The sequence below is a fragment of the Oncorhynchus nerka genome, linkage group LG2 (genome assembly GCF_034236695.1).
Source record: "Oncorhynchus nerka isolate Pitt River linkage group LG2, Oner_Uvic_2.0, whole genome shotgun sequence".
In the NCBI taxonomy this organism is placed as follows: domain Eukaryota; kingdom Metazoa; phylum Chordata; class Actinopteri; order Salmoniformes; family Salmonidae; genus Oncorhynchus; species Oncorhynchus nerka.
Genome location: NC_088397.1, coordinates 79,602,009 through 79,622,288, shown reverse-complemented (window position 1 = coordinate 79,622,288; position 20,280 = coordinate 79,602,009). Strand labels below are relative to the sequence as shown.

The following is a 20,280-nucleotide window of genomic DNA, read 5'->3' as shown; positions in this document are numbered from 1 at the left end:
CAATTTCACTTTCTATTGTAGCTTATATAAGTGCAGCTGCAATCATTGTTTCACATCTATATCAGCATCTCAGTCTCAGGAGGAACTAGTACTAACAAGGTAAGTCTGTGGCATTACCAATTATTCTACTGATAAATATTGGTAGAGGACCTACTTGATATACAGTACAGTATATTCTTCCCATTTGCAATGTAAAAGGAAAAATCTAATTGCTATATTTCAATGTTTGTAGAAGCTCCCTGTACTTTGTGCACAAGGGGAATGTGTTTCATTGTCTTCTATTGTTCCTACAGTATATAGCCTCTATATTACGGGGCAGTTTACAATATACAGATTAAGCCTATACGACAAATACAAAATAAGACATTATACTTTAACACAAATTGAATTGTAACCCGTGAAATTGCATTCCACCCATCTTTGCTTTCACAAACACCTGACAAGCTAGTTTGGAGTACATTTTTTGTTACTACATTACAAATGTATTGGAAACAGGTTATTAAGTAATTTCACATGCCGTGGAACATGTCAGAAATGCAAACGAAGCGTGTTACTTTTGTGTGAAATGTCCGGCAGGGAATACTGGACTAATGCTGCTTTTCAACTGTATACACCCTTATGTTATACGAGGGAAATTGTGTTTCCCTAGCTAGGGCTGACAGTGAGGACATGTGAAGAGTAGAATCAACAACCTCTGCATAATCAAAACAGTTGCTATATGAGAAGGTGTTAAAGTTCACAGTTAACCATTGTTATGACAGCTGAAAAGTACCAGTGGCCTACCTTTGGCCCCAAGGAAGAGAAGGTCTGCTCGAGCCATGGCCCAGTGAGACATGGGTGCCAGCCATCGACTGCAGCCCCAAATGTTTTTGTTCCAGACCCAAACCTTTTGATCAGGGCAAGCTCTAGTCTTTGGGGGGCCCTAAGTGGGATTTGGGCCCTAAGTGGGAAATATGTTTTAAAGTACATTTCCTGCAATTATACACATTTTGCCATTGGGCGTAAAGACAATGTTGCTGCTTTAAACCACTTTTTTTTGCAGTTCTACACATTTTGCCATGGGGCTCAGAGAACATTGTAGCAATGTTAAAGCAAGTTTTGTGTTGTTATACACATTTTCCATGGGGTGGAGAGAAAAGTTTGCAATTTTATTACAAATTTCATGTAATTCTACTCATTTTGCCATGGGACATAGATAGATTTGTTGCAGTTTTAAAGCTAATTTCCTGAAATGACTTGTGCTGTGTTAATGATACTGTATCTGAGTAAGAGTGACTATAGCCAATAGCCAATTCATGCAATTCTACTAATATAGTCAATTTGTGAACTTGTACTATTCGAACTCAAGTATTCAAACTCTCAACAGTGGTTTTTGGTCGGGAGACCCTAGTGGCCAGAGGCCCTATGTGACTGCTTATGTTGCCTGGACCCAGCCCTGCTTTTGATGGTCGAATAATTGTTCAATTGCACACTTTAGGACCAAGCAGATGACTTGGAACTTTGCACCCAGCGTTTTCTAAATCCATTATGGCATGTTACATTTGTTTTCTTCCTATGAATTTGGCTCCAGCCTTGGAAATGTTTGGGCTATTAGCAATTATGTCCCAATTCCTGAAAGCGAAGACTCTCAGGAACATATCTTCTGTTCTAAAAACAAGATGAAATACCCAATGATCTTTCTTCTGCTTTCCTGAATGTTCCAATACCTGTATGATGCATTTCAATCACTTGAAAGCATACCTAATTCAGACTTCATTTGGCATTACCTGACTTAACTTATCCATGTCTTATTTATAAAGTCAGATTCAAAAGCTTCATCAGATGTGTTATAGATACGCTCAGGGTCCTAAAATAGAAAATAAAATAGTGTACTGGTAAAATAGTGTACCAATTTATCCCTACTTTAAAACAAATATGTGTTAATAGGGCAGTAAATATATACTGAACAAAAATATAAATGCAACATGCAGCAATTTCAAAGATTTTACTGAGTTACAGTTCAAATAAGGAAATCAGTCAATTGAAATAAATAAATTAGGCCCTAATCTATGGGTTTCACATGACTGGGCAGGGGCGCAGCCATGGGTGAGCCTGTGAGGGCATAGGCCCACCCACTTGGGAGCCAAGCTGACGCACTGGGGAGCCAGGCCCAGCCAATCAGAATGAGTGTTTCCCCACAAAAACGCTTTATTACAGACAGAAATACTAAAATGCTCACAAATAGGGATGTAAACAGATTTGTGCACAAAATTTGACAGAAATATGCTTTCTGTGCGTATGGAAAATGTCTATGATCTTTTATTTCAGCTCGTGAAACATGGGACCAGCAGTTTACATGTTGAGTTTATATTTTCGGTCAGTGTAATAGAAAAAATAAATGTATACGATAGAATGCACTGTACTTCGGCATGGTCTGCCACTAGTGCTGAGCAATTTATTCACATTACTTTACTTAAATAAAGTATTTCAGTTGTTGTGTATATTACATTTGTTTTATTTGATAACTTTATTATTTAATTCCAAGTCATCATCTCATCTCCAAAGAACTGCTGCCTATGCTGTCTGACAAAATCACTATTTAAGTAGTTCTTCAAAGTAAATAAGGCATACTGCTGACTGCTGATTACCAACTGTCAATCACTTAGATCATGTATTTTCAGGTAGAGATAAATCACGAAGCAACTGCTCCCTATCCCTTTTGAGTATGCATTTTATCTGTCTCTTCTCACTCTCAGTGTCTGCCCCACACTAACCTAATGTCCCAGGCATAAAAGAAACAAACTGACAGGACAAGTAGGCATGCAAAGGATTATGGTGAATGTAGTTAATTACCACGTTTTATGTTGAATATTGGCCTGTTGGAAACTACAACTCCCTAATATGCACAGTTCGGGCTTGATCTTATTTATTTCTAGAAAAATAAACAACTGCGTAAACAAGATGGTGCCGACAGAGAGGGCTGCCTCGCTACTAGTCATTACAAAACTTTGCAGTATTTTTTAAAAATGTATTATTTCTTACATTGTTAGCCCAGAAAATCTTAAGTGGTATTACATACAGCCGCGAGGAACTATTGGATATCAGAGCAACGTCAACTTACCAGCACTATAACCAGGAAAATGACTTTCCCAAAGTGGATCCTTTGTCCGCACCACCCAGGGCATTTGAACTGATCCCAGAGGCTGACCCAAAACAACGCCGCCAGAGAAGAAGAAGACAGAGCGGTCTTCTGGTCAAACTTCAGAGGTGCGTACACCACCCACCGCTTCCGAGTATATTACTCGCTAATGTCCAGTCTAGATAACAAGATCGACGAAATTAGGGCAAGGGTTGCTTTCCAGAGAGACATAGGGATTGTAACATACTCTATTTCACGGAAACATGGCTCTCTCGGGATATGCTGTCGGAGTTGGTAAAGCCACCTGGATTCTCAGTGCGTCGCACTGACAGGAGTAAACATCTCTCCAGAAAGAAGAAGGGCGGGGGTGTATGTTTCATGTTTAATGACTCATGGTGTAATTTTAACAACATATAGGAACTCAAGTCCTTTTATTCACCTGACCTAGAATTCCTCAATCTAATGCCGACCATATTATCTCCCAAGAGAATTCTCTTCCGTTATTGTTACAGCAGTGTATAAATCCCCTCAAGCCAATACCACGACGGCCCTCAAGGAACTACACTGGTCTTTATGCAAATTGGAAACCATATATCCTGAGGCTGCATTTATTGTAGCTGGGGACTTTAACAAAGCTAATTTGAGAACAAGGCTACCTAAATTCTATCAGCATATTGCCTGTAGCACTCACGCTGGTTAAACGTTGGACCACTGTTACTCTAACTTCCGCAATGCATACAAGGCCCTCCCTCGCTCTCCTTTTGGCAAATCTGACCACGACTCCATTTTGCTTCACCCTTCCAATAGGCAGAAACTCAAACAGAATGTACCCATGCTAAGGACTATTCAATGCTGGTTTGACCAATCGGAATCCACACTTCAAGATTGTTTTGATCACGCGGACTGGGATATGTTCCGGGTAGCCTCAGAGAATAATATCGATTTATACGCTGATGCGGTGAGTGAGTTTATAAGGAAGTGTATAGAAGATGTTGTACCCACTGACAATTAAATCCTATCCTAACCAGAAACAGTGGATAGATGGCAAAACTGTATTTGTATTTGGCAAAACTGAAAGAGCGAACCACCGCATTTAAACATAGAAAGGCGACTGGGAATATAGCCAAATACAAACAGTGTAGTTATTCCCACCTCAAGGCAATCAAACAAGAAAAATGTGGGGGAAGAGACTAAGTGGAGATGCAATTCAATGGCTCAGACACGAGACGTATGTGGCACCGTCTACAGACAATCACGGACTACAAAAGGAAAACTGACTTCTTGTTTCCAAACAAACTAAACACCTTCTTTGCCCGTCTTTGGGGATAATACAGTGCTACAGACACAGCCAGCTACCAAGGCCTGTGTGCTCTCCTCCTCCGGTGGTCGACATGAGTAAGACATTTAAACGTGTTAACCTTCGCAAGGCTGCCGGCCCAGACGCCATCCCTAGCCACGTACTCAGAGCATGCGCAGACCAGCTTGCTGTTGTGTTTACGGACATATTCAATCTCTCCCTATCCCAGTCTGTTGTCCCCACATCCTTCAAGATGGCCACCATTGTTCCTTTACCCAAGAATACAAAGGTATGTCATCATGAAGTGCTTTGAGAGACTAGTCAAGGATCATATCACCTCCACCTTACCCCTCACCCTAGACCCACTTCAATTTACAGGTGCATCAAAGCTGGGACCGAGAGACTGAAAAACAGCTTCTATCTCTAGGCCATCAGACTCTTAAACAGCCATCACTAGCACAGAGAGGCTGCTGCCTACAGTGGCGTACAGCAGGTCAGCCACCAGGGGGAGACTCGTCAAGGCCTGGTGACAGACGGAGTATACATCACGAGGCAATGGCTCCATCTGCTGGATGTGCCAGGTCTCGACGGGCTCTTCGCCCAGGACTAATTCGGGCTGATTGGGGAGTTAGTGAGTAATCAAGGGCTGATTGCTCATCAGCTTTACAAGCCCTATAAAGCTGCCAGAAGGGCAGCACACAGGGAAGGACTGGGAAAGTAAGGGGACTTCCGTGTAGTTGGAAACGGTGCCCGAGCTAAGACGAGGGAGTTTGTGTGCTCGACAGGATACAACAAGACCTGGAGCCCAGAAGACGGTATCCCAGAGAGGGTCTCATGGAGGAGACCTATCCTTTTCTTTCGAGCTAATCATACTCTGTCCGTGTCTGATCTGTGTAAATATCTTGACCCAACCCCCCGGTCTGCCACAGTACATACATACAGACTTGAAATCATTGGACACTTTAATAAATGGAACACTAGTCACTTTAATAATGCCACTTTAATAATGTTTACATATCCTGCATTACTCATCTCATATGTACAGTTGAAGTCGGAAGTTTACATACACCTTAGCAAAATACATTTAAACTCAGTTTTTCACAATTCCTGACATTTAATCACAGTAAAAATTCACCGTCTTAGGACAATTAGGATCATCACTTTATTTTAAGAATGTGAAATGTCAGAATAATAGTAGAGAGAATTATTTATTTCAGCTTTTATTTTAATAAGTTTATATAAGCCTTCCACAAGCTTCCCACAATAAGTTGGGTGAATTTTGTCCCATTCCTCCTGACAGAGCTGGTGTAACGGAGACAGGTTTGTAGGCCTCCTTGCTCGCACACGCTTTTCAATCCTGCCCACAAATTTTCTATCGGATTGAGGTCAGGGCTTTGTGATGGCCACTCCAATACCTTGACTCTTCTTTCTTTAATAAGCCATTTTGCCACAACTTTGGAAGTATGCTTGGGGTCATTGTCCATTTGGAAGACCCTAGCTTTAACTTCCTGACTAATGTATTGATTATTGTTGCTTCAATATATCCACATATTTTTCCTCCCTCATGATGCCATCTATTTTGTGAAGTGCACCAGTCCCTCCTGCAGCAAAGCACCCCCACAACATGATGCTGCCATCCCCGTGCTTCACGGTTGGGAGGGTGTTCTTCGGCTTGCAAGCCTCTCCTTTTTCCTCCAAACATAACGATGGTCATTATGGCCAAGCAGTTCTATTTTTGTTTCATCAGACCAGAGAACATTTCTCAAAATCTTTGTCCCCATGTGCAGTTGCAAACCGTAGTCTGACTTTTTTTAATGGTGGTTTTGGAGCAGTGGCTTCTTCCTTGCTGAACGGCCTTTCAGGTCAATATAGGACTCGTTTTACTGTGGATATATATACTTCTGTACCTGTTTCCTCCAGCATCTTCACAAAGTCCTTTGCTGTAGTTCTGGGATTGATTTGCACTTTTCGCACCAAAGTAAGTTCATCTCTCGGAGACAGAACCTGTCTCATTCCTGAGCGGTATGATGGCTGCGTGGTCCCATGGTGTTTATACTTACAGTGTACCACTGAACGTGGTACTTTCAGACATTTGGAAATTGCTCCCAAGGATGAACCAGACTTGTGGAGGTCTTGGATGATTAATTTTTATTTTCCCATGATGCCAAGCAAAGAGGCATTGAGTTTGAAGGTACACCTCCAATTGACTCAAATGACTGGAATTGTGATACAGTCAATTATAAGTAAAATAATCTGTCTGTAAAAAATTGTTGGAAAAATGACTTGTGTCATGCAAAGTAGATGTCATAACAGACTTGTCAAAACTATAGTTTGTTAACAAGAAATTTGTGGAGTGGTTGAAAAACTAGTTTTAATGATTCCAACCTAAGTGTATGTAAACTTCCGACTTCAACTGTATGTACTGTATTCTATACTATCTATTGCGTCTTAGCCTATGCCGCTCTGTCATTGCTCATCCACATATTTATATTTATATATTCATATTCCATTCCTTTACTTAGATTTGTGTCTATTAGGTATCTTGTGGCTTGTTAGATATGACTTATTAGATTTTGCTGCGAGGTCAGAACTAGAAGCACAATCATTTCGCTACACTCGCAATAACATCTGATAACCATGTGTATGTGACCAATAACATGTGATTTTATTTTTATTTATTTATTTATTTTATGGAATTCAAATAATTCAACCCGACGTCGGTTCTATAAAGATTGTAATTGTGTCAATATGTTGTGAATATTGTAGAAAATCCTCACAGCCGTTTTCCATACTGAAAAGTGATGAACCACTTACTGCATGGTAAGCTGGTGCGCATTATGTTCCTCCGAAGTGTGAGTTGAAGAAATTACAATCTTGGTTTTGGAGATTTCCACCAGTCTTCGTGGTTTTTATAAGCAGGGAAAATAAATTGTACAATTGTAAACTAACAAAGTGTCTTTGAAGTTGTAACCAATGTATAATCCTGAGTGGCACAGCGGGCTAAGGCACTGCATCTCAGTGCAAGAAGTGTCACTATAGTACCTGGTTCAAATCCAGGCTGTATCACATCTGGCTGTAATTGGGAGTCCCATAGGGCAGCACACAATTGGCCCAGTGTAGTCCAGGTTTGGTCGGAGTAGGCAGTCATTGTAAATAAGAATTTGTTCTTAACTGACTTGCCTAGTTAAATAAACATTTAGAAACCTGATAAGGTCCAATATCTGCTAGCTGGACATTCATCTTGAAGTGCACCAGATTGATGCATTTAGCTATTGAAATTATTTTTGTTTTCTTTCTGGGGAAACCCCAGGACCCAACTACTAGGGTTCCCCCTCTGGCTTTGGGCAGAGCCCCCAATGTCCTCATATCCTAGCAAAGCCCCTGGTGCCGGCCAGCATGGATGTAAAAATAAAAGTCTGAGCCTTGGCAAAACACTGGGGTAAAACCTGTACAGAAATACGCCATAGCATTTTCAATGGAGCCATTGAGCTTTTTTTATTTATTCCAGGACCAGGCTTGATCTGTCTGTCTGTGAAACTGCCCCTAAATGTTATGTGTTTTTTTGTGAAATAAATAGAGGTCAAATTGCTGACTTATGCTTTGCTTTGCATTTCTTGGTCAGTAGTTTCTCGATGTCTGAAGCCACCTTCTCATAAAGAGAATTCTTCACTAGGCTGAACTACCATCTTTTCTCAATGTAGATCTGCAAAAATAGTTTTAAATACAGACATCATCATTTTGAGTGCAGTTATGATAGTTCCACATGTTGTACTGATTGTATACTGATTGTATTACAGTATTTCACATCATTTGCAACAGTTTCCGATCCTTGAGTTGTCAGCAACAAGGAGGCACCCAGAACATACATAACATATATCTGTTTGTATGTCGCTCTTTGCAGACTCGGATAGTATTTTTATATTCCCCCTCTGAAAAGCAAAGATGGGCGGAGAAGAGTCTACACCATCACCACCACCACCACCAAAGAAGGGTAAGTGACATATGACATATCTGTAAAATACCCTTTAAGTGAATATATCGGCTGTAAGTGCAAAATCTGTTCAAGCACAGTTCATCAGTCACAATTCCTGTCACTTGTTCTGGAAATCAGCATACTCTGTTTTAGAGCATGCATTGACAACAGTCTCAAGGCAGTACTTACAATCGACTGTAGTCTACTCTCATTTATTGTGTGTATTCAAAATCATCAGATTCTTTTGAAAATTATAGGTGGGGGTATTGGAATCTGGAAAACAATAATTAAGTTAACTTAATCAAAATGTGTCCCATGTGTGTCACACAGAATTTGACAAAGAATGGAGGAAATCATGTTGGAGGTAAGTACTATACTGTCTGATCAAATATTGAGGATGAAGGAGTGGAGCTCCCTCACTTTTTTCAATTTGAGAATACACAGAGTTGGAAATATTATTTCTGGAAAATGAATTATAATAAATTCTAAATATTTTTTTTGTAATCACCATAAAAAATGTTTTTTTTAAACATTAGAATGACAAACCAAATAAATATGTATAGCAGCTTAGAGGTAGGTAAATGGGCATTTCTTCCCTGTCTTCTCCCTGGCGGTGGCGAGAAGGATGAAGAATATAGGCTACAGGGGTTCCTACTTTAAAAGTTGCGTCATACTGCGGCACACCTTGAGGGCTGCTGCAGCATTCTGTGGCATGTTATCTATTTGTCAGACATTTTTTCTGTTAATGCAAGTTATTGTTAGTTTGCCCCAAACCTAACACTTTGTAGTCAGGACAAAAATTGCTTTGCCAACATTTTTGTAGTATTTAATGTCTAGTTGCATTAGCCGGTAATAGCATGCTTTTAGCTGTTTTTAAAAATCGAAGAGGTGATAAATACTAACACGGCTCAGGAGAAGACCCAGATGCAGACAGTTCAAAGTAACAAATGTTTATTACAAAAACAGGGGGCAGGCAAATGACAGGTCAAGGGCAGGCAGAGGTCAGTAATCCATAGCAGAGTCTGAAAGGTACAGAACGGCAGGCAGGCTTAGGGCAGACAGAATGGTCAAAACCGGGAAAACTAGAAAATAGGGACTAGAGCAAAACAGGAGTACGGGAAAACCCCCGGTTGACTTGACGGAACAAGACGAACTGGCAACAGACAGAGAACCCAGGTATAAATACACTGGGGATAATGGGGAAGATGGGTGACACCTGTCAGTACCATAAGGGTCAGTACAAACTGAGGAAATTATGACATAATAAAAAATAAAAAAAAATTAAAAAATCACTCACCTAAAATAAATAGCACTACACCACTGACTGTCAATCAAATAATCTTGAGCTGCTTGCATGCAGCCTGCCTGTGCACAGAGCACTGTCTCCTAAAAAAAGTACTTTAAAGTTTGTTAAATTACTTACCAAGACAGTTAGTAGAAAGAAAGCACACTACCCTAACATTAAAAAACAGCATAAAAATCAACACAGCAGCACATCAATCAGGAAAATGTATTGTTGTCAGGGAAATGATACAGAACATTCAGTAACACTTTACTTGACATCCAGTGCTATAACACGTTATGACATGGTTATAACCATGTCATAACAGCTTACACAATTAAGTTAGAAATGCCAGAAACGCTGGTGTTTGGAGGATACATTGGCACAGGTGTTGTTAGGCCCTAGACGAAGTGCCAATATATCCTCCAAACACCAGCTTTGAGGGCATTCGAGGGCATTATCACTTTTATACAACGTATTCAAATAATGACTGACATATTTTCATTAAAAACATTATTTTGATGAATTTATTCATATTATTTCATCCTTCCACAAGACTTACATTTCCCTCACTAACTTAAAACATCAGCTATCTGAGTAGCTAACCGATCGCTGCAGCTGTACATAGTCCATCTGTAAATAGCCCATCCAATCTACATACCTCATCCCCTTATTGTTTTTATTTACTTTGTTGCTCTTTTGCACACCATGTTCACTACTTACACACCATCATCTGCTCATCTATCACTCCAGTGTTAATCTGCTAAATTGTAATTACTTTCCTACTATGGCCTATTTATTGCCTTACCACCTCATGCCATTTGCACACACTGTATATAGACTGTCTTTTATTTATATTGTGTTATTGACTGTATGCTTGTTTATTCTGTGTAACTCTGTGTTGTTGTTTCTGTCACACTGCTTTGCTTTATCTTGGCCAGGTCGCAGTTGTAAATGAGAACTTGTTCTCAACTAGCTTACATGGTTAAATAAAAGGTGAAATAAAAAATAAAAAATAAATTTAATAAAAAGTCCTGACACAAATCTAGGGTTGCTACCCAAGCTGGCTGGTTGTTTGTTCTATCGGTTCGGTTGCTAGAGACTCGACGCAGTCATTCAGTCTTTTTGTTCTGTATCTATGGATATGACCCAGTCATTCGTTCCACCCTGGCTGGCAATGTTCTTTTCCGTTGCTTGCTAGCTAGCCAACTATGGCTAACTTACAGTCAAAAAGCGCAGCCAGAATAACAGCAAAGTAGCCGCATTTGCCTTTGTTTAAGCTGTTTTCTATTGACATTTATTTGAATACATCCATAACAATGAGCTAATGAGGCGCGATTTCACCTGGCATAGAAAATATGCTCTCTCGTCAGGTCACTGTTGTTCAGAGGAGCTAGCCAACAACACAGCTAACACAATTATGGTGATTCATGATTTCAACTGGCTGAGAAAAGCTGCCTGCCTGTCTGTCTCATACCGACACGTTCATTACTATGAGACATCTGGAGATCAAATTTTATATTAAAACAATGTAGCAAATGTCAGAGAGACAGACAGCAAGGTTTATACAAATCTCCTCTGTATAAACTAAATGTTAGTCTAAATGTCTAGATGCTTGTTATAGTGGAGATCAAGTTTATAAATTGTGCAGTCAGATGGAACAGAGTAAATAGGCATTTCAACGTCATAGATTTAGCCGGTGGTAACTTGTGGAATAGACACCGGCTGGAATGCAGTTTTAACCAATCAGCATTAGACCCACTCGTTGTATAACTTGTCATAATATGGTCATAACACTGTCATGACCCATATATTTACACCTGTTGTGACATATATTCTGATATTTTATTAAGGCTGGTTATAACACCTAAATAAGATTGTCAAAGCCCATATTTATTCAAATGAGATGTTTTCCCTACCAAGAAGTTTACTTGCGTTTGAAAATGTGTTTCTTAAATCATTTGTTGTTGTTGTAATGAATTCTTTACAGCCAGTGGGTAGCCTAGTGGTTACAGCGTTGGACTAGTAACCGGAAGGTTGCAAGTTCAAACCCCCGAGCTGACAAGGTACAGATCTGTCGTTCTGCCCCTGAACAGGCAGTTAACCCACTGTTCCTAGGCAGTCATTGAAAATAAGAATTTGTTCTCAACTGACTTGCCTAGTTAAATAAAGGTAAAATAAAAATTATGACATGGTTATGACCGTGCCAGAATATATTATTACGTTGGGTGTCAAGTAAAGTGTTAATGAACATTCTATGCCGCCGCAGAATTCTACTATCTGAAAAGGTACAGATGCTTCTGATGCAGACTTTGTTTAATTTTCAGAAAAATTATCAATTGTCGCTATCGTCATGTTACTGTTCTGTCTGTAAAGGGTCGCGGTAGATATAACTTCATTGCCCGGCCCTAGTGGTCATACATACGCAGCAGGACCATTATTCTGTATATGAGTTGACATTACATTTTATGATATTTTCTTATCATTTTAATGGAAAACCAATAAAAAAAATGTTAAGCAAAATTGTCACAGGACAGACAATTCAAAACAAACTTCTGTCACGCCTTGACCATAGAGAGCCATTGTTTCAACACACGCTGCGCCTTGGTCCTTATTACAAACGTGACAATTTTTGGGGGATAAATTTCTGTTTTACCATGTATGAATATGTTATTCAATGTGTTTCTATGGTCTAATAGCAGTATGGACAAATTCAATGATTCATCAAATACTTTTTTTATATATTTCTTGGATACTTACAGGGATCCTAAAATAAATAGCTAAATTATTATTGTTATGACCATCTTAAAACAATTCCATATGTTAGCTTAGTAGAAAACTAGCCGTGGGCCCTTAGACCTTAGAGTTCCAAACCTCTCTGCCAAGAATTTTCAGTTTTTCCCTCCCCACTCAGACCATTTCCAGACAATCCTAGCAAAATTATTGCTTGAGAAATTGCTCTTTACTAAGAAGCTATTTGATTATTGAAGTCAGGTGTGTGCCAGCTAGAGCTGGACCGAAGTGTGTCACCAAAAGTGTGTCACCAATGAGGTCCCCGAGGACTGGAGTTGCCATCCGTGTTGTAGCATATGATATATGTTATAACCCATACTGTATGTCTTCCATGAGATGTGCTACAGAAGTAACACTTTATTTTATCTGACAGTAAACTAGAGAGAGATGCCATGGTGGCTGCACTGAGGAACTTTGAATTGAGTGATCCTGATGTGGGTCATCTGAGATGCCTGCTACATGGACCAGTCGGTGCAGGGAAGTCCAGCTTCATCAACTCAGTCAACAACGTTTTCCAAGGACGATCAACACATAACGCCCTGGTAGCTGCTGCCTCTGGCACAAGTTTCACCATGAAAGTAAGTTGGTTTGCCTAATAAATTGAACTACACCATTCAGGATTGGGATATGGCTTCCTAATATACCTTGGTACACTAAGACATCTCATGAGCCACATACAGGCAGAACAGAGACATGAAGAGAGACTTATAGAAACAAAGCGTGGTCATCTGCACACTTTCAAAGAGGCCCAGTGCAGTCTAAATTAAGTTTTTCCTGTGTTTTGTATCATATTGTACAACAGCTGATAAAAATAACACTGTAAAAGCGTGAAAATATGTGATCGTTATTTACTGATGGTTGCTGGTTGAACATACAATTTACACAGCACCTTCTAATCAGCAGGTTTAACATGGCAGAGTTTTGGCTTGCCTTTTGACATCATCAGGCAGTATATGTTAATAGACCAATAACAAAGAGAGTTCCAAGCCTCTCTGCCAATAACAGCTAGTTTTCAGGTTACATATCTCTCCTAGTAGGCCCTCCAATCAGGCCCCTCACTCACACCAGCTCCCAGACAGTCCTAGCAAAATTCTGACTTTCTATTTTGGTTTCATAATGGAAAACTATCACAGTAAGGTACTTAACTGTTACCCAGAAATTATTTGATATGGAGCTAAAAACAGCTGCACTGGGTCTTTAATACAAAGCATAGTCAGTCACAGATGTGTGTAGGTTTCAAAAAGTAGGATAATGGAAAGGATAGAAACTGCACACTGTTGGAAACATGGGAAAAATGAGTGTACAAAAAAATCCCCCCGCATGAGGCCCCATCATATCAAGATTGCAACGCGTTAAACCAACTTCCTGATCTTCAAATGTACCATTAATATTTCACATAGGGATTCATTGTATTATATACACTGAGTGTACTAAACATTATGAACACCTGCTCTTTCCATGACAGACAAAGCCAGGTGAAAGCTATGATCCCTTATTGATGTCACTTGTTAAATCCACTTCAATCCGTGTAGATAAAGGGGAGGAGACAGGTTCAATAAGGATTTTTAAGCCTTGAGACATAGATTGTGTATGTGTGCCATTCAGAGGGTGAATGGGCAAGACAAAAGATGTACAGTAAGTGCCTTTGAACGGGGTATGGTAGTAGGGGCCAGACACACCGGTTTGTATCAAGAACTGCAATGCTGCTGCTTTTACGCTCAACAGTTTACTGTGTGTTTCAAGAATGGTCCACCACCCAAAGGACATCTAGCCAACTTGACAAAACTGTGGGAAGCATCCCTATGGAATGCTTTTGACACCTTGTAGAGTCCATGCCCCAACGAATTGAGACTTTTCTGAGGAAAAAGGGGGGGATTGGAAGGGGGGGTGATGCTGATTGGCTGACAGCTGTGGTATATCAGACCGTATACCATGGGTATGACGACATTTATTTTTACTGCTCTAAATGCATTAGTAACCAGTTTATAATAGCAATAAAGCAGCTTGGGCTTGTGATATATGGGCAAATCAAATCCAACTTTATTGGTCACATACACCTGCTTAGCAGATGTTTTCGCTGGTATAGCGAAATGCTTGTGCTTCTAGTTCCAACAGTGCAGCAAACTCTAACAAGTAATATCTGTCACGAGGGGTGGTCGGCGGAGTGTGGAAGAGCGGGAAATCAGTCCGTTGCCATCTGTGCCAGCTCTTCGTACTCACCCTGAAGAGCCAGAGACCGTCAGGGTGGCGATGGATATGTTGGGAGAGAGAGATGTTAATTAGGTGTGTTCGTCCGGCATCCTACCCTAGTCACACCCTGACCTACTACACAATAGAGAAACAAGGGCTCTCTATGGTCAGGGCGTGACAGTACCCCCCCCCCCAAAGGTGCGGACTCCGAACGCAAAACCTGAAACCAAATGGGGAGAGTAGCGGGGGGTGATTAGTGTTGGTGGCGGCGCCGGTGTAGGTCGTAGCCCCTGCCCAGATCCCGGATCCCGCTGTCGTGCCGGGCTGAATGCCGTGCCTGGGGTGGGCATCGGCACAAAGGAGGGCTCCTGACATGGAGCGGGCTGGACGCCTTGCCCGGACCGGGGACCGTCGCCGGAAGCTCCGGACCGGGAATGCGCACTGGAGGCCTAGTGCGTGGAGCCGGTACAGGTGGCACCGGACTGATGACACGCACTTCAGGGCGAGTGCGGGGGATGAGGCACAGGACGTACCGGACTGGGAGGTGTACTGGAGTCCACATGTGTGGAGCCGGCACAGGTTTCACCAGACTGCTAACCAGATCCTCTGGTCGAATGTTGAGCAGAACACACTTGCACAACATCTCATCTCTCTCTCTCCCAACTTCTCCATTGCCTCCCTGACAGTCTCTGGCTCTCCCAGCTCCATGTACCCCCCCCCAAAAAAAAAAATTATCTTGGGGTTTCTTTGGCAGTGGACTGACGACACGCTCCTCATGGCGAATGCGAGGAACCGGCGTAGGACATATCGGGCTGGGGAGGCGCACTGAAGATCTGATGCGTGGAGCCATCACAAATGGCACCGGACTGATGACCCGCTATTCACTCTCCGCTGCTCGACCGGCCACCCCTTATGCCTCCGCCCCCAAAAATCTTGGGGTTGTCCTTGGGCTTTCTGTGGCTGCGAACCCTGGCGTCGTCGCTGTCCTCCATTATTATCTTCAGTCTGCCGCCAAGGAAGGGTTTCGCATCCACCCATCACTTCTTCCCATGTCCAAAACTCCTTTACCTCGTGGATACGCTGCTTGGTCCTCTTTTGGTGGGATATTCTTGTCACGGTTGTCGTAAGAACGGGACCAAGGCGCAGCGGATGTTGAGTTCCACATATTTATTTCAAAGAGAAACTTTCCGCCATGTGGCTGGTTTTCCTTTTGTAGTCCCGTGATTGTCTGTAGACCCTGCCACATAAGTCTTGTGTCTGAGCCTGTAGTGGCTTCCTTTCCTTTTTACCATAGCCACTGCCCAAGCCTGAAGCGGGGTTGTTTGGTACGCATATAGTCCACACTCAAGGTTTCCAAACGGCCAAACATTCAATGACATCCAGGGATATGGTGCAACAAAAATGTTTATTCTTCTTATATCTAACAAATAAATTATTCTCCAATCAACTTAAAGCATAGATTACTTCCGCATCTAGCAAGGACTCCCTCCCCCGAAGGCCCAACTTCCTGCCTTTATCCCAACACAATGAATAGGCAAGAGGGGGGGCCAAAAACTGAATTACACTAACAAATGAATATATCTCAATCAGGTAAATATAAATCATAAAAGGTACGTACCTAATATTTCATCATATACATTAATATTTAATATATTTACACAAATATACATGGAGCTCCGTATGTTCAGTCTTTTATACAAATATGTCCAAATCGTCTCTAACAGAGCCGTTGAAATGCAACTCCACTTTGTCTCTATACTGACTTTTTGCCTTATTGCCTTTTGGAGGGAATGACTACTCTTTTTCTATTCTTCCATATTCCCAGTCACCTTGCCATGTTTAAATGTGGTGGTTCACGCTTTCAGTTTTGTGCAAATGCTGCCATCTATCCACGGTTTCTGGCTAGGGTAGGTTTTAATAGTCACAGTGGGTACAACCTCTCCTATCTTCCTAATAAACTCAGTTACCATTTCAGTGAATTTGTCAATATTATTCTCGGAAGCTACCCGGGAACATATCACAGTCCGTATGATCAAAACAATCTTGAAGCGTGGATTCCGATTGGTCAGACCAGCGTTGAATAGTCCTTAGCACAGGTACTTCCTGTTTGAGTTTCTGCCTAAAGGGAGAAGCTAAATGGAGTCGTGGTCAGATTTGCCGAAAGGAGGACGGGGAGGGCCTTGTAGGCATCCCAGAAGTTAGAGTAACAGTAGTCTAGTGTTTTAGCAGCGAGTGTACTCCAGTCAATATGCTGATAGAATTTAGGCAGCCTTTTCCTCAAATTTGCTTTGTTAAAATCCCCAGCTACAATAAATGCAGCCTCAGGATATGTGGTTTCCAGTTTGCATAATGTCCAGTGAAGTTCCTACCACATGTTGCGTCATGCCAAAGAACAGCCCTTAACCATGATATATTGGCCATATACCACACCCCCTCGGGCCTTATTTCTTAATTCTACTGTTAAGTTACATACTTTCAGTTGAGTAAACCGAAACATTAGGCTTGCACGTTTACTTTGTGCACCTTTTTGCACATTTTGGGGTATTGTGTCCCTAATAAATTATATATTTGTGCAGTCGGGATGTTTTACTATTTTTCCGAGTTCTATAATCTATCATTTATAGATAATTATTTATCTATAATTCTATATCTATAATTATCTTCAAACATAAACATTTAAGTGATGTTATTAAAATAAAATGTTTCTTTTTAGTATAAGACACACTACTTTCAAGGCCGAAAAGGAGAAAAACGTCTGCCCTTTGCATTCAATGATGTCATGGGTCTGGAGACACAGAAAAATGGGTTGCACCCTGATGACATCATCAATGCTCTGAAGGGCCATCTACCTGAGGGCTATCAGGTAATTCAGAAGTCTCTCTCTCTCTCTCTCTCTCTCTCTCTCTCTCTCACTCACTCACTCACTCACTCACTCACTCACTCACTCACTCACTCACTCACTCACTCACTCACTCACACACTCACACACACACACACACACACACACACACACACACACACACACACACACACACACACACACACACACTAGCCAAAGATTCAAATGAATTAGATGTAAACAAAGTAGTATCATCTGACAAGTTTGATCTTTTCTTGGCCAGTTCAATCCTTTACACCCGCTATCGGACCAAAAAGAAGAATACATTCAGAATCCCAGTTTAAGTGACAAAACTCACTGTCTGGTCAGTATTGTGACAGCAGACACAATCTCTCGCATGAATAAGGATGTCATAGACAAGATGAAACACATCAGGGCAGAAGCCAGTAAACTGCGTAAGTAAGCTCATCAAACCCTTTTGTTTTTTAGCGTTTCTAATCTAATCTCAATTGTAACTGTAACTGTGGTTGGGTATTTAGCTGTAGTAGTTTTTGACTTTTTAATATTACATGACAGTATTACCTAAGTTAGTCCTTCTATTAATTAATTCTACATTTCTACGGCAGAAATCCCTCAAGTTGTTGTCATGACCATGCCAGACAAGGCTTGTGAGCTGGTGAACAGGGATGTGAAGAGAATCTACTACAGCAAGGCAATCAAAGATAAGGTAAATCACCGCAGAGCTGATGAAATTTCACAATGGCCACGTTCCAGGCTGACTACATTGCCAAATCTCACAATGCCCGGATAAGATTTTACATATCAGCTGACCAGATCATATGATAAAGCTGTACCTTTGATGCCCAAAGGTACAGTTGATGACATGGCACGCAATTGGTTGATGTAATGCAACATCTGCAATATAGTCAACCTGGAAAGCGACCGTTAAATCTTGGTTGTGCTGACCTGATCCAAAGATCATCCCTCATGCTAAATTTAACCAGCCCTTTTTGTCTTCATCGTTTCTCAGATGCAGATCTGCAGTAATGAGCTGGGTGTTCCCATGAACTGCATCCTGCCTGTGAAGAACTACCACGAGGAGGGGATGATGGATGACGACATGGACATCCTGATCCTGAACGCCATGACTCAGATTATGAACTTTGCCAACGACTACATCTGGGACCTCCAACAACATGCATGAGTGTCACACGCTAGGAGATTAGAGAGCCATGCAGTACATAGCCTAGATTTGATTTCAGAGTAATTCAAGGTTAATGTAGTCTTTTTCCCCCATAGGAAATAGGACATTTGTTTTCGAGGCAGGATAAAGTAACATTGGAGGGAAAGTTGTCCTTCACATTATTTCATATTGTGGTTGTATCATTTAACTTAATATAAAAGCCTAAATATACTGTTTAAAGCCACAATATGCACCTGCGTGACAAACACCTTGAAAGAATGTGCATGCACTGGATATGCATTATACTACTTTAAACTATACATGTAACACCCAACAGTGTACACTTGCATTAGATAAGCTAATATCCTTGCTATATTGCAAAAACATGATGCAGATAACTCACATTGATTTTATATCAATCATTGTACTTTTCAATATTTGATGTTATAGTTGTGTTTTTTATGCTTTTCCCTGGTCAAAAAAAAAATATAGGATTTCACTACAAATTCAATTTAGAATCCAATAGAAAATCCTAGAAGATTTTGAAACCTATCCTAAAGGATTCCAATAGGACTGGTTCCAAAATCTGATGGGATTTTTCTATTGGATTCTTGTATTGGATTCCTATAGGATCCTATAAGATAAAATCCTATAGGATAGAATCAAATCATATAGTATTTGTCACATGCTTCGTAAACAACAGATGTAGACTAACAGTGAAATGCTTACTTACTGGCGCTTCCCAACATTGCAGAGACAAAAAAAAGAGAAATAATAGAAAAATAACACAAGAAATAAATACACAATGAGCAACGACAACTTGGCTATATACACGGGGTACCAGTACCAAGTCAATGTGCAGGGGTACAAGGTAATTGAGGAAGATATGTACATATAGGTAGGGATAAAGTGACTACAGGATAACAGGATATATAATAAACAGTAACAGCAGATGAGTCAAACGTGTTAGTGCAGATAGTTAACACTACCCAGACTAACTATTAAGCAGTCTTATGGCTTGGGGGTAGAAGCTGTTCAGGGTCATGTTGGTTCCAAACTTGGTGCATCGGTACCGCTTGCCGTGCAGTAGCAGAGAGAACAGTCCCATAGGACTGGTTAAAAAAAAATGTGTTGCCTGTTTTGCATGCTATTTGGGCATTAATATGTGTCACATATCAGTTTGCAAACAATGTAAAATATATATATATATATATTGAGTTAATAAACCCGCATACAAACATTCTCTTTTTTGCTTTCTTGACTACGGCAGCACCAAAATGCAGGTGTTTCAGCCTAACTCAGTGCTTTCTGTGGTTAGCTGAAAATACGGAGTGTAGGGGTTGGTAAATGTTCTCTAGTTGCGCCGTGATTGGCTCAGAGTTCTGTCACTCATGAGGACACTACGTCGCCACAAAATCTACAGGGAGGGCTTGAAAATTCAGTGCAAGAGGCGTTACTGCATTACCTGGTTGAATCCAGGCTGCATCACAGGCTGTCATTGTAAATAAAAATGTGTTCTTAACTGACACCTGTTTAAATTAAATAAAACATGTTAACATGATCAGTCTAATCAAAGGTACGGTAGATATAATGTGATTTGACATA

The 20,280-nt window shown here is 40.8% G+C and overlaps 1 protein-coding gene across 1 annotated transcript; it reads left to right on the top strand.

Annotated features, from left to right (window-relative positions):
- The first annotated feature begins 9 nt into the window (after positions 1 to 9).
- On the top strand, positions 10 to 19,917 carry LOC115143181 (interferon-induced protein 44-like). The gene is made up of 8 exons (XM_029683328.2): positions 10 to 99; positions 8,317 to 8,406; positions 8,719 to 8,752; positions 12,837 to 13,041; positions 17,367 to 17,516; positions 17,776 to 17,947; positions 18,119 to 18,219; positions 18,523 to 19,917. The coding sequence occupies exons 2-8, from the start codon at positions 8,358 to 8,360 to the stop codon at positions 18,694 to 18,696; spliced, it is 885 nt and encodes a 294-aa protein (XP_029539188.1). The 5' UTR covers positions 10 to 99; positions 8,317 to 8,357; the 3' UTR covers positions 18,697 to 19,917.
- Positions 19,918 to 20,280: the final 363 nt, after the last annotated feature.

Excerpts from the sequence above, each read along its gene's own strand:
- LOC115143181 (XM_029683328.2), top strand. The coding sequence starts at position 8,358 with ATGGGCGGAGAAGAGTCTACACCATCACCACCACCACCACCAAAGAAG. Across the intron at positions 13,042-17,366 it reads GCACAAGTTTCACCATGAAA|TATAAGACACACTACTTTCA; the intron begins GTAAGTTGGTTT and ends GTTTCTTTTTAG. Across the intron at positions 18,220-18,522 it reads GCAAGGCAATCAAAGATAAG|ATGCAGATCTGCAGTAATGA; the intron begins GTAAATCACCGC and ends ATCGTTTCTCAG.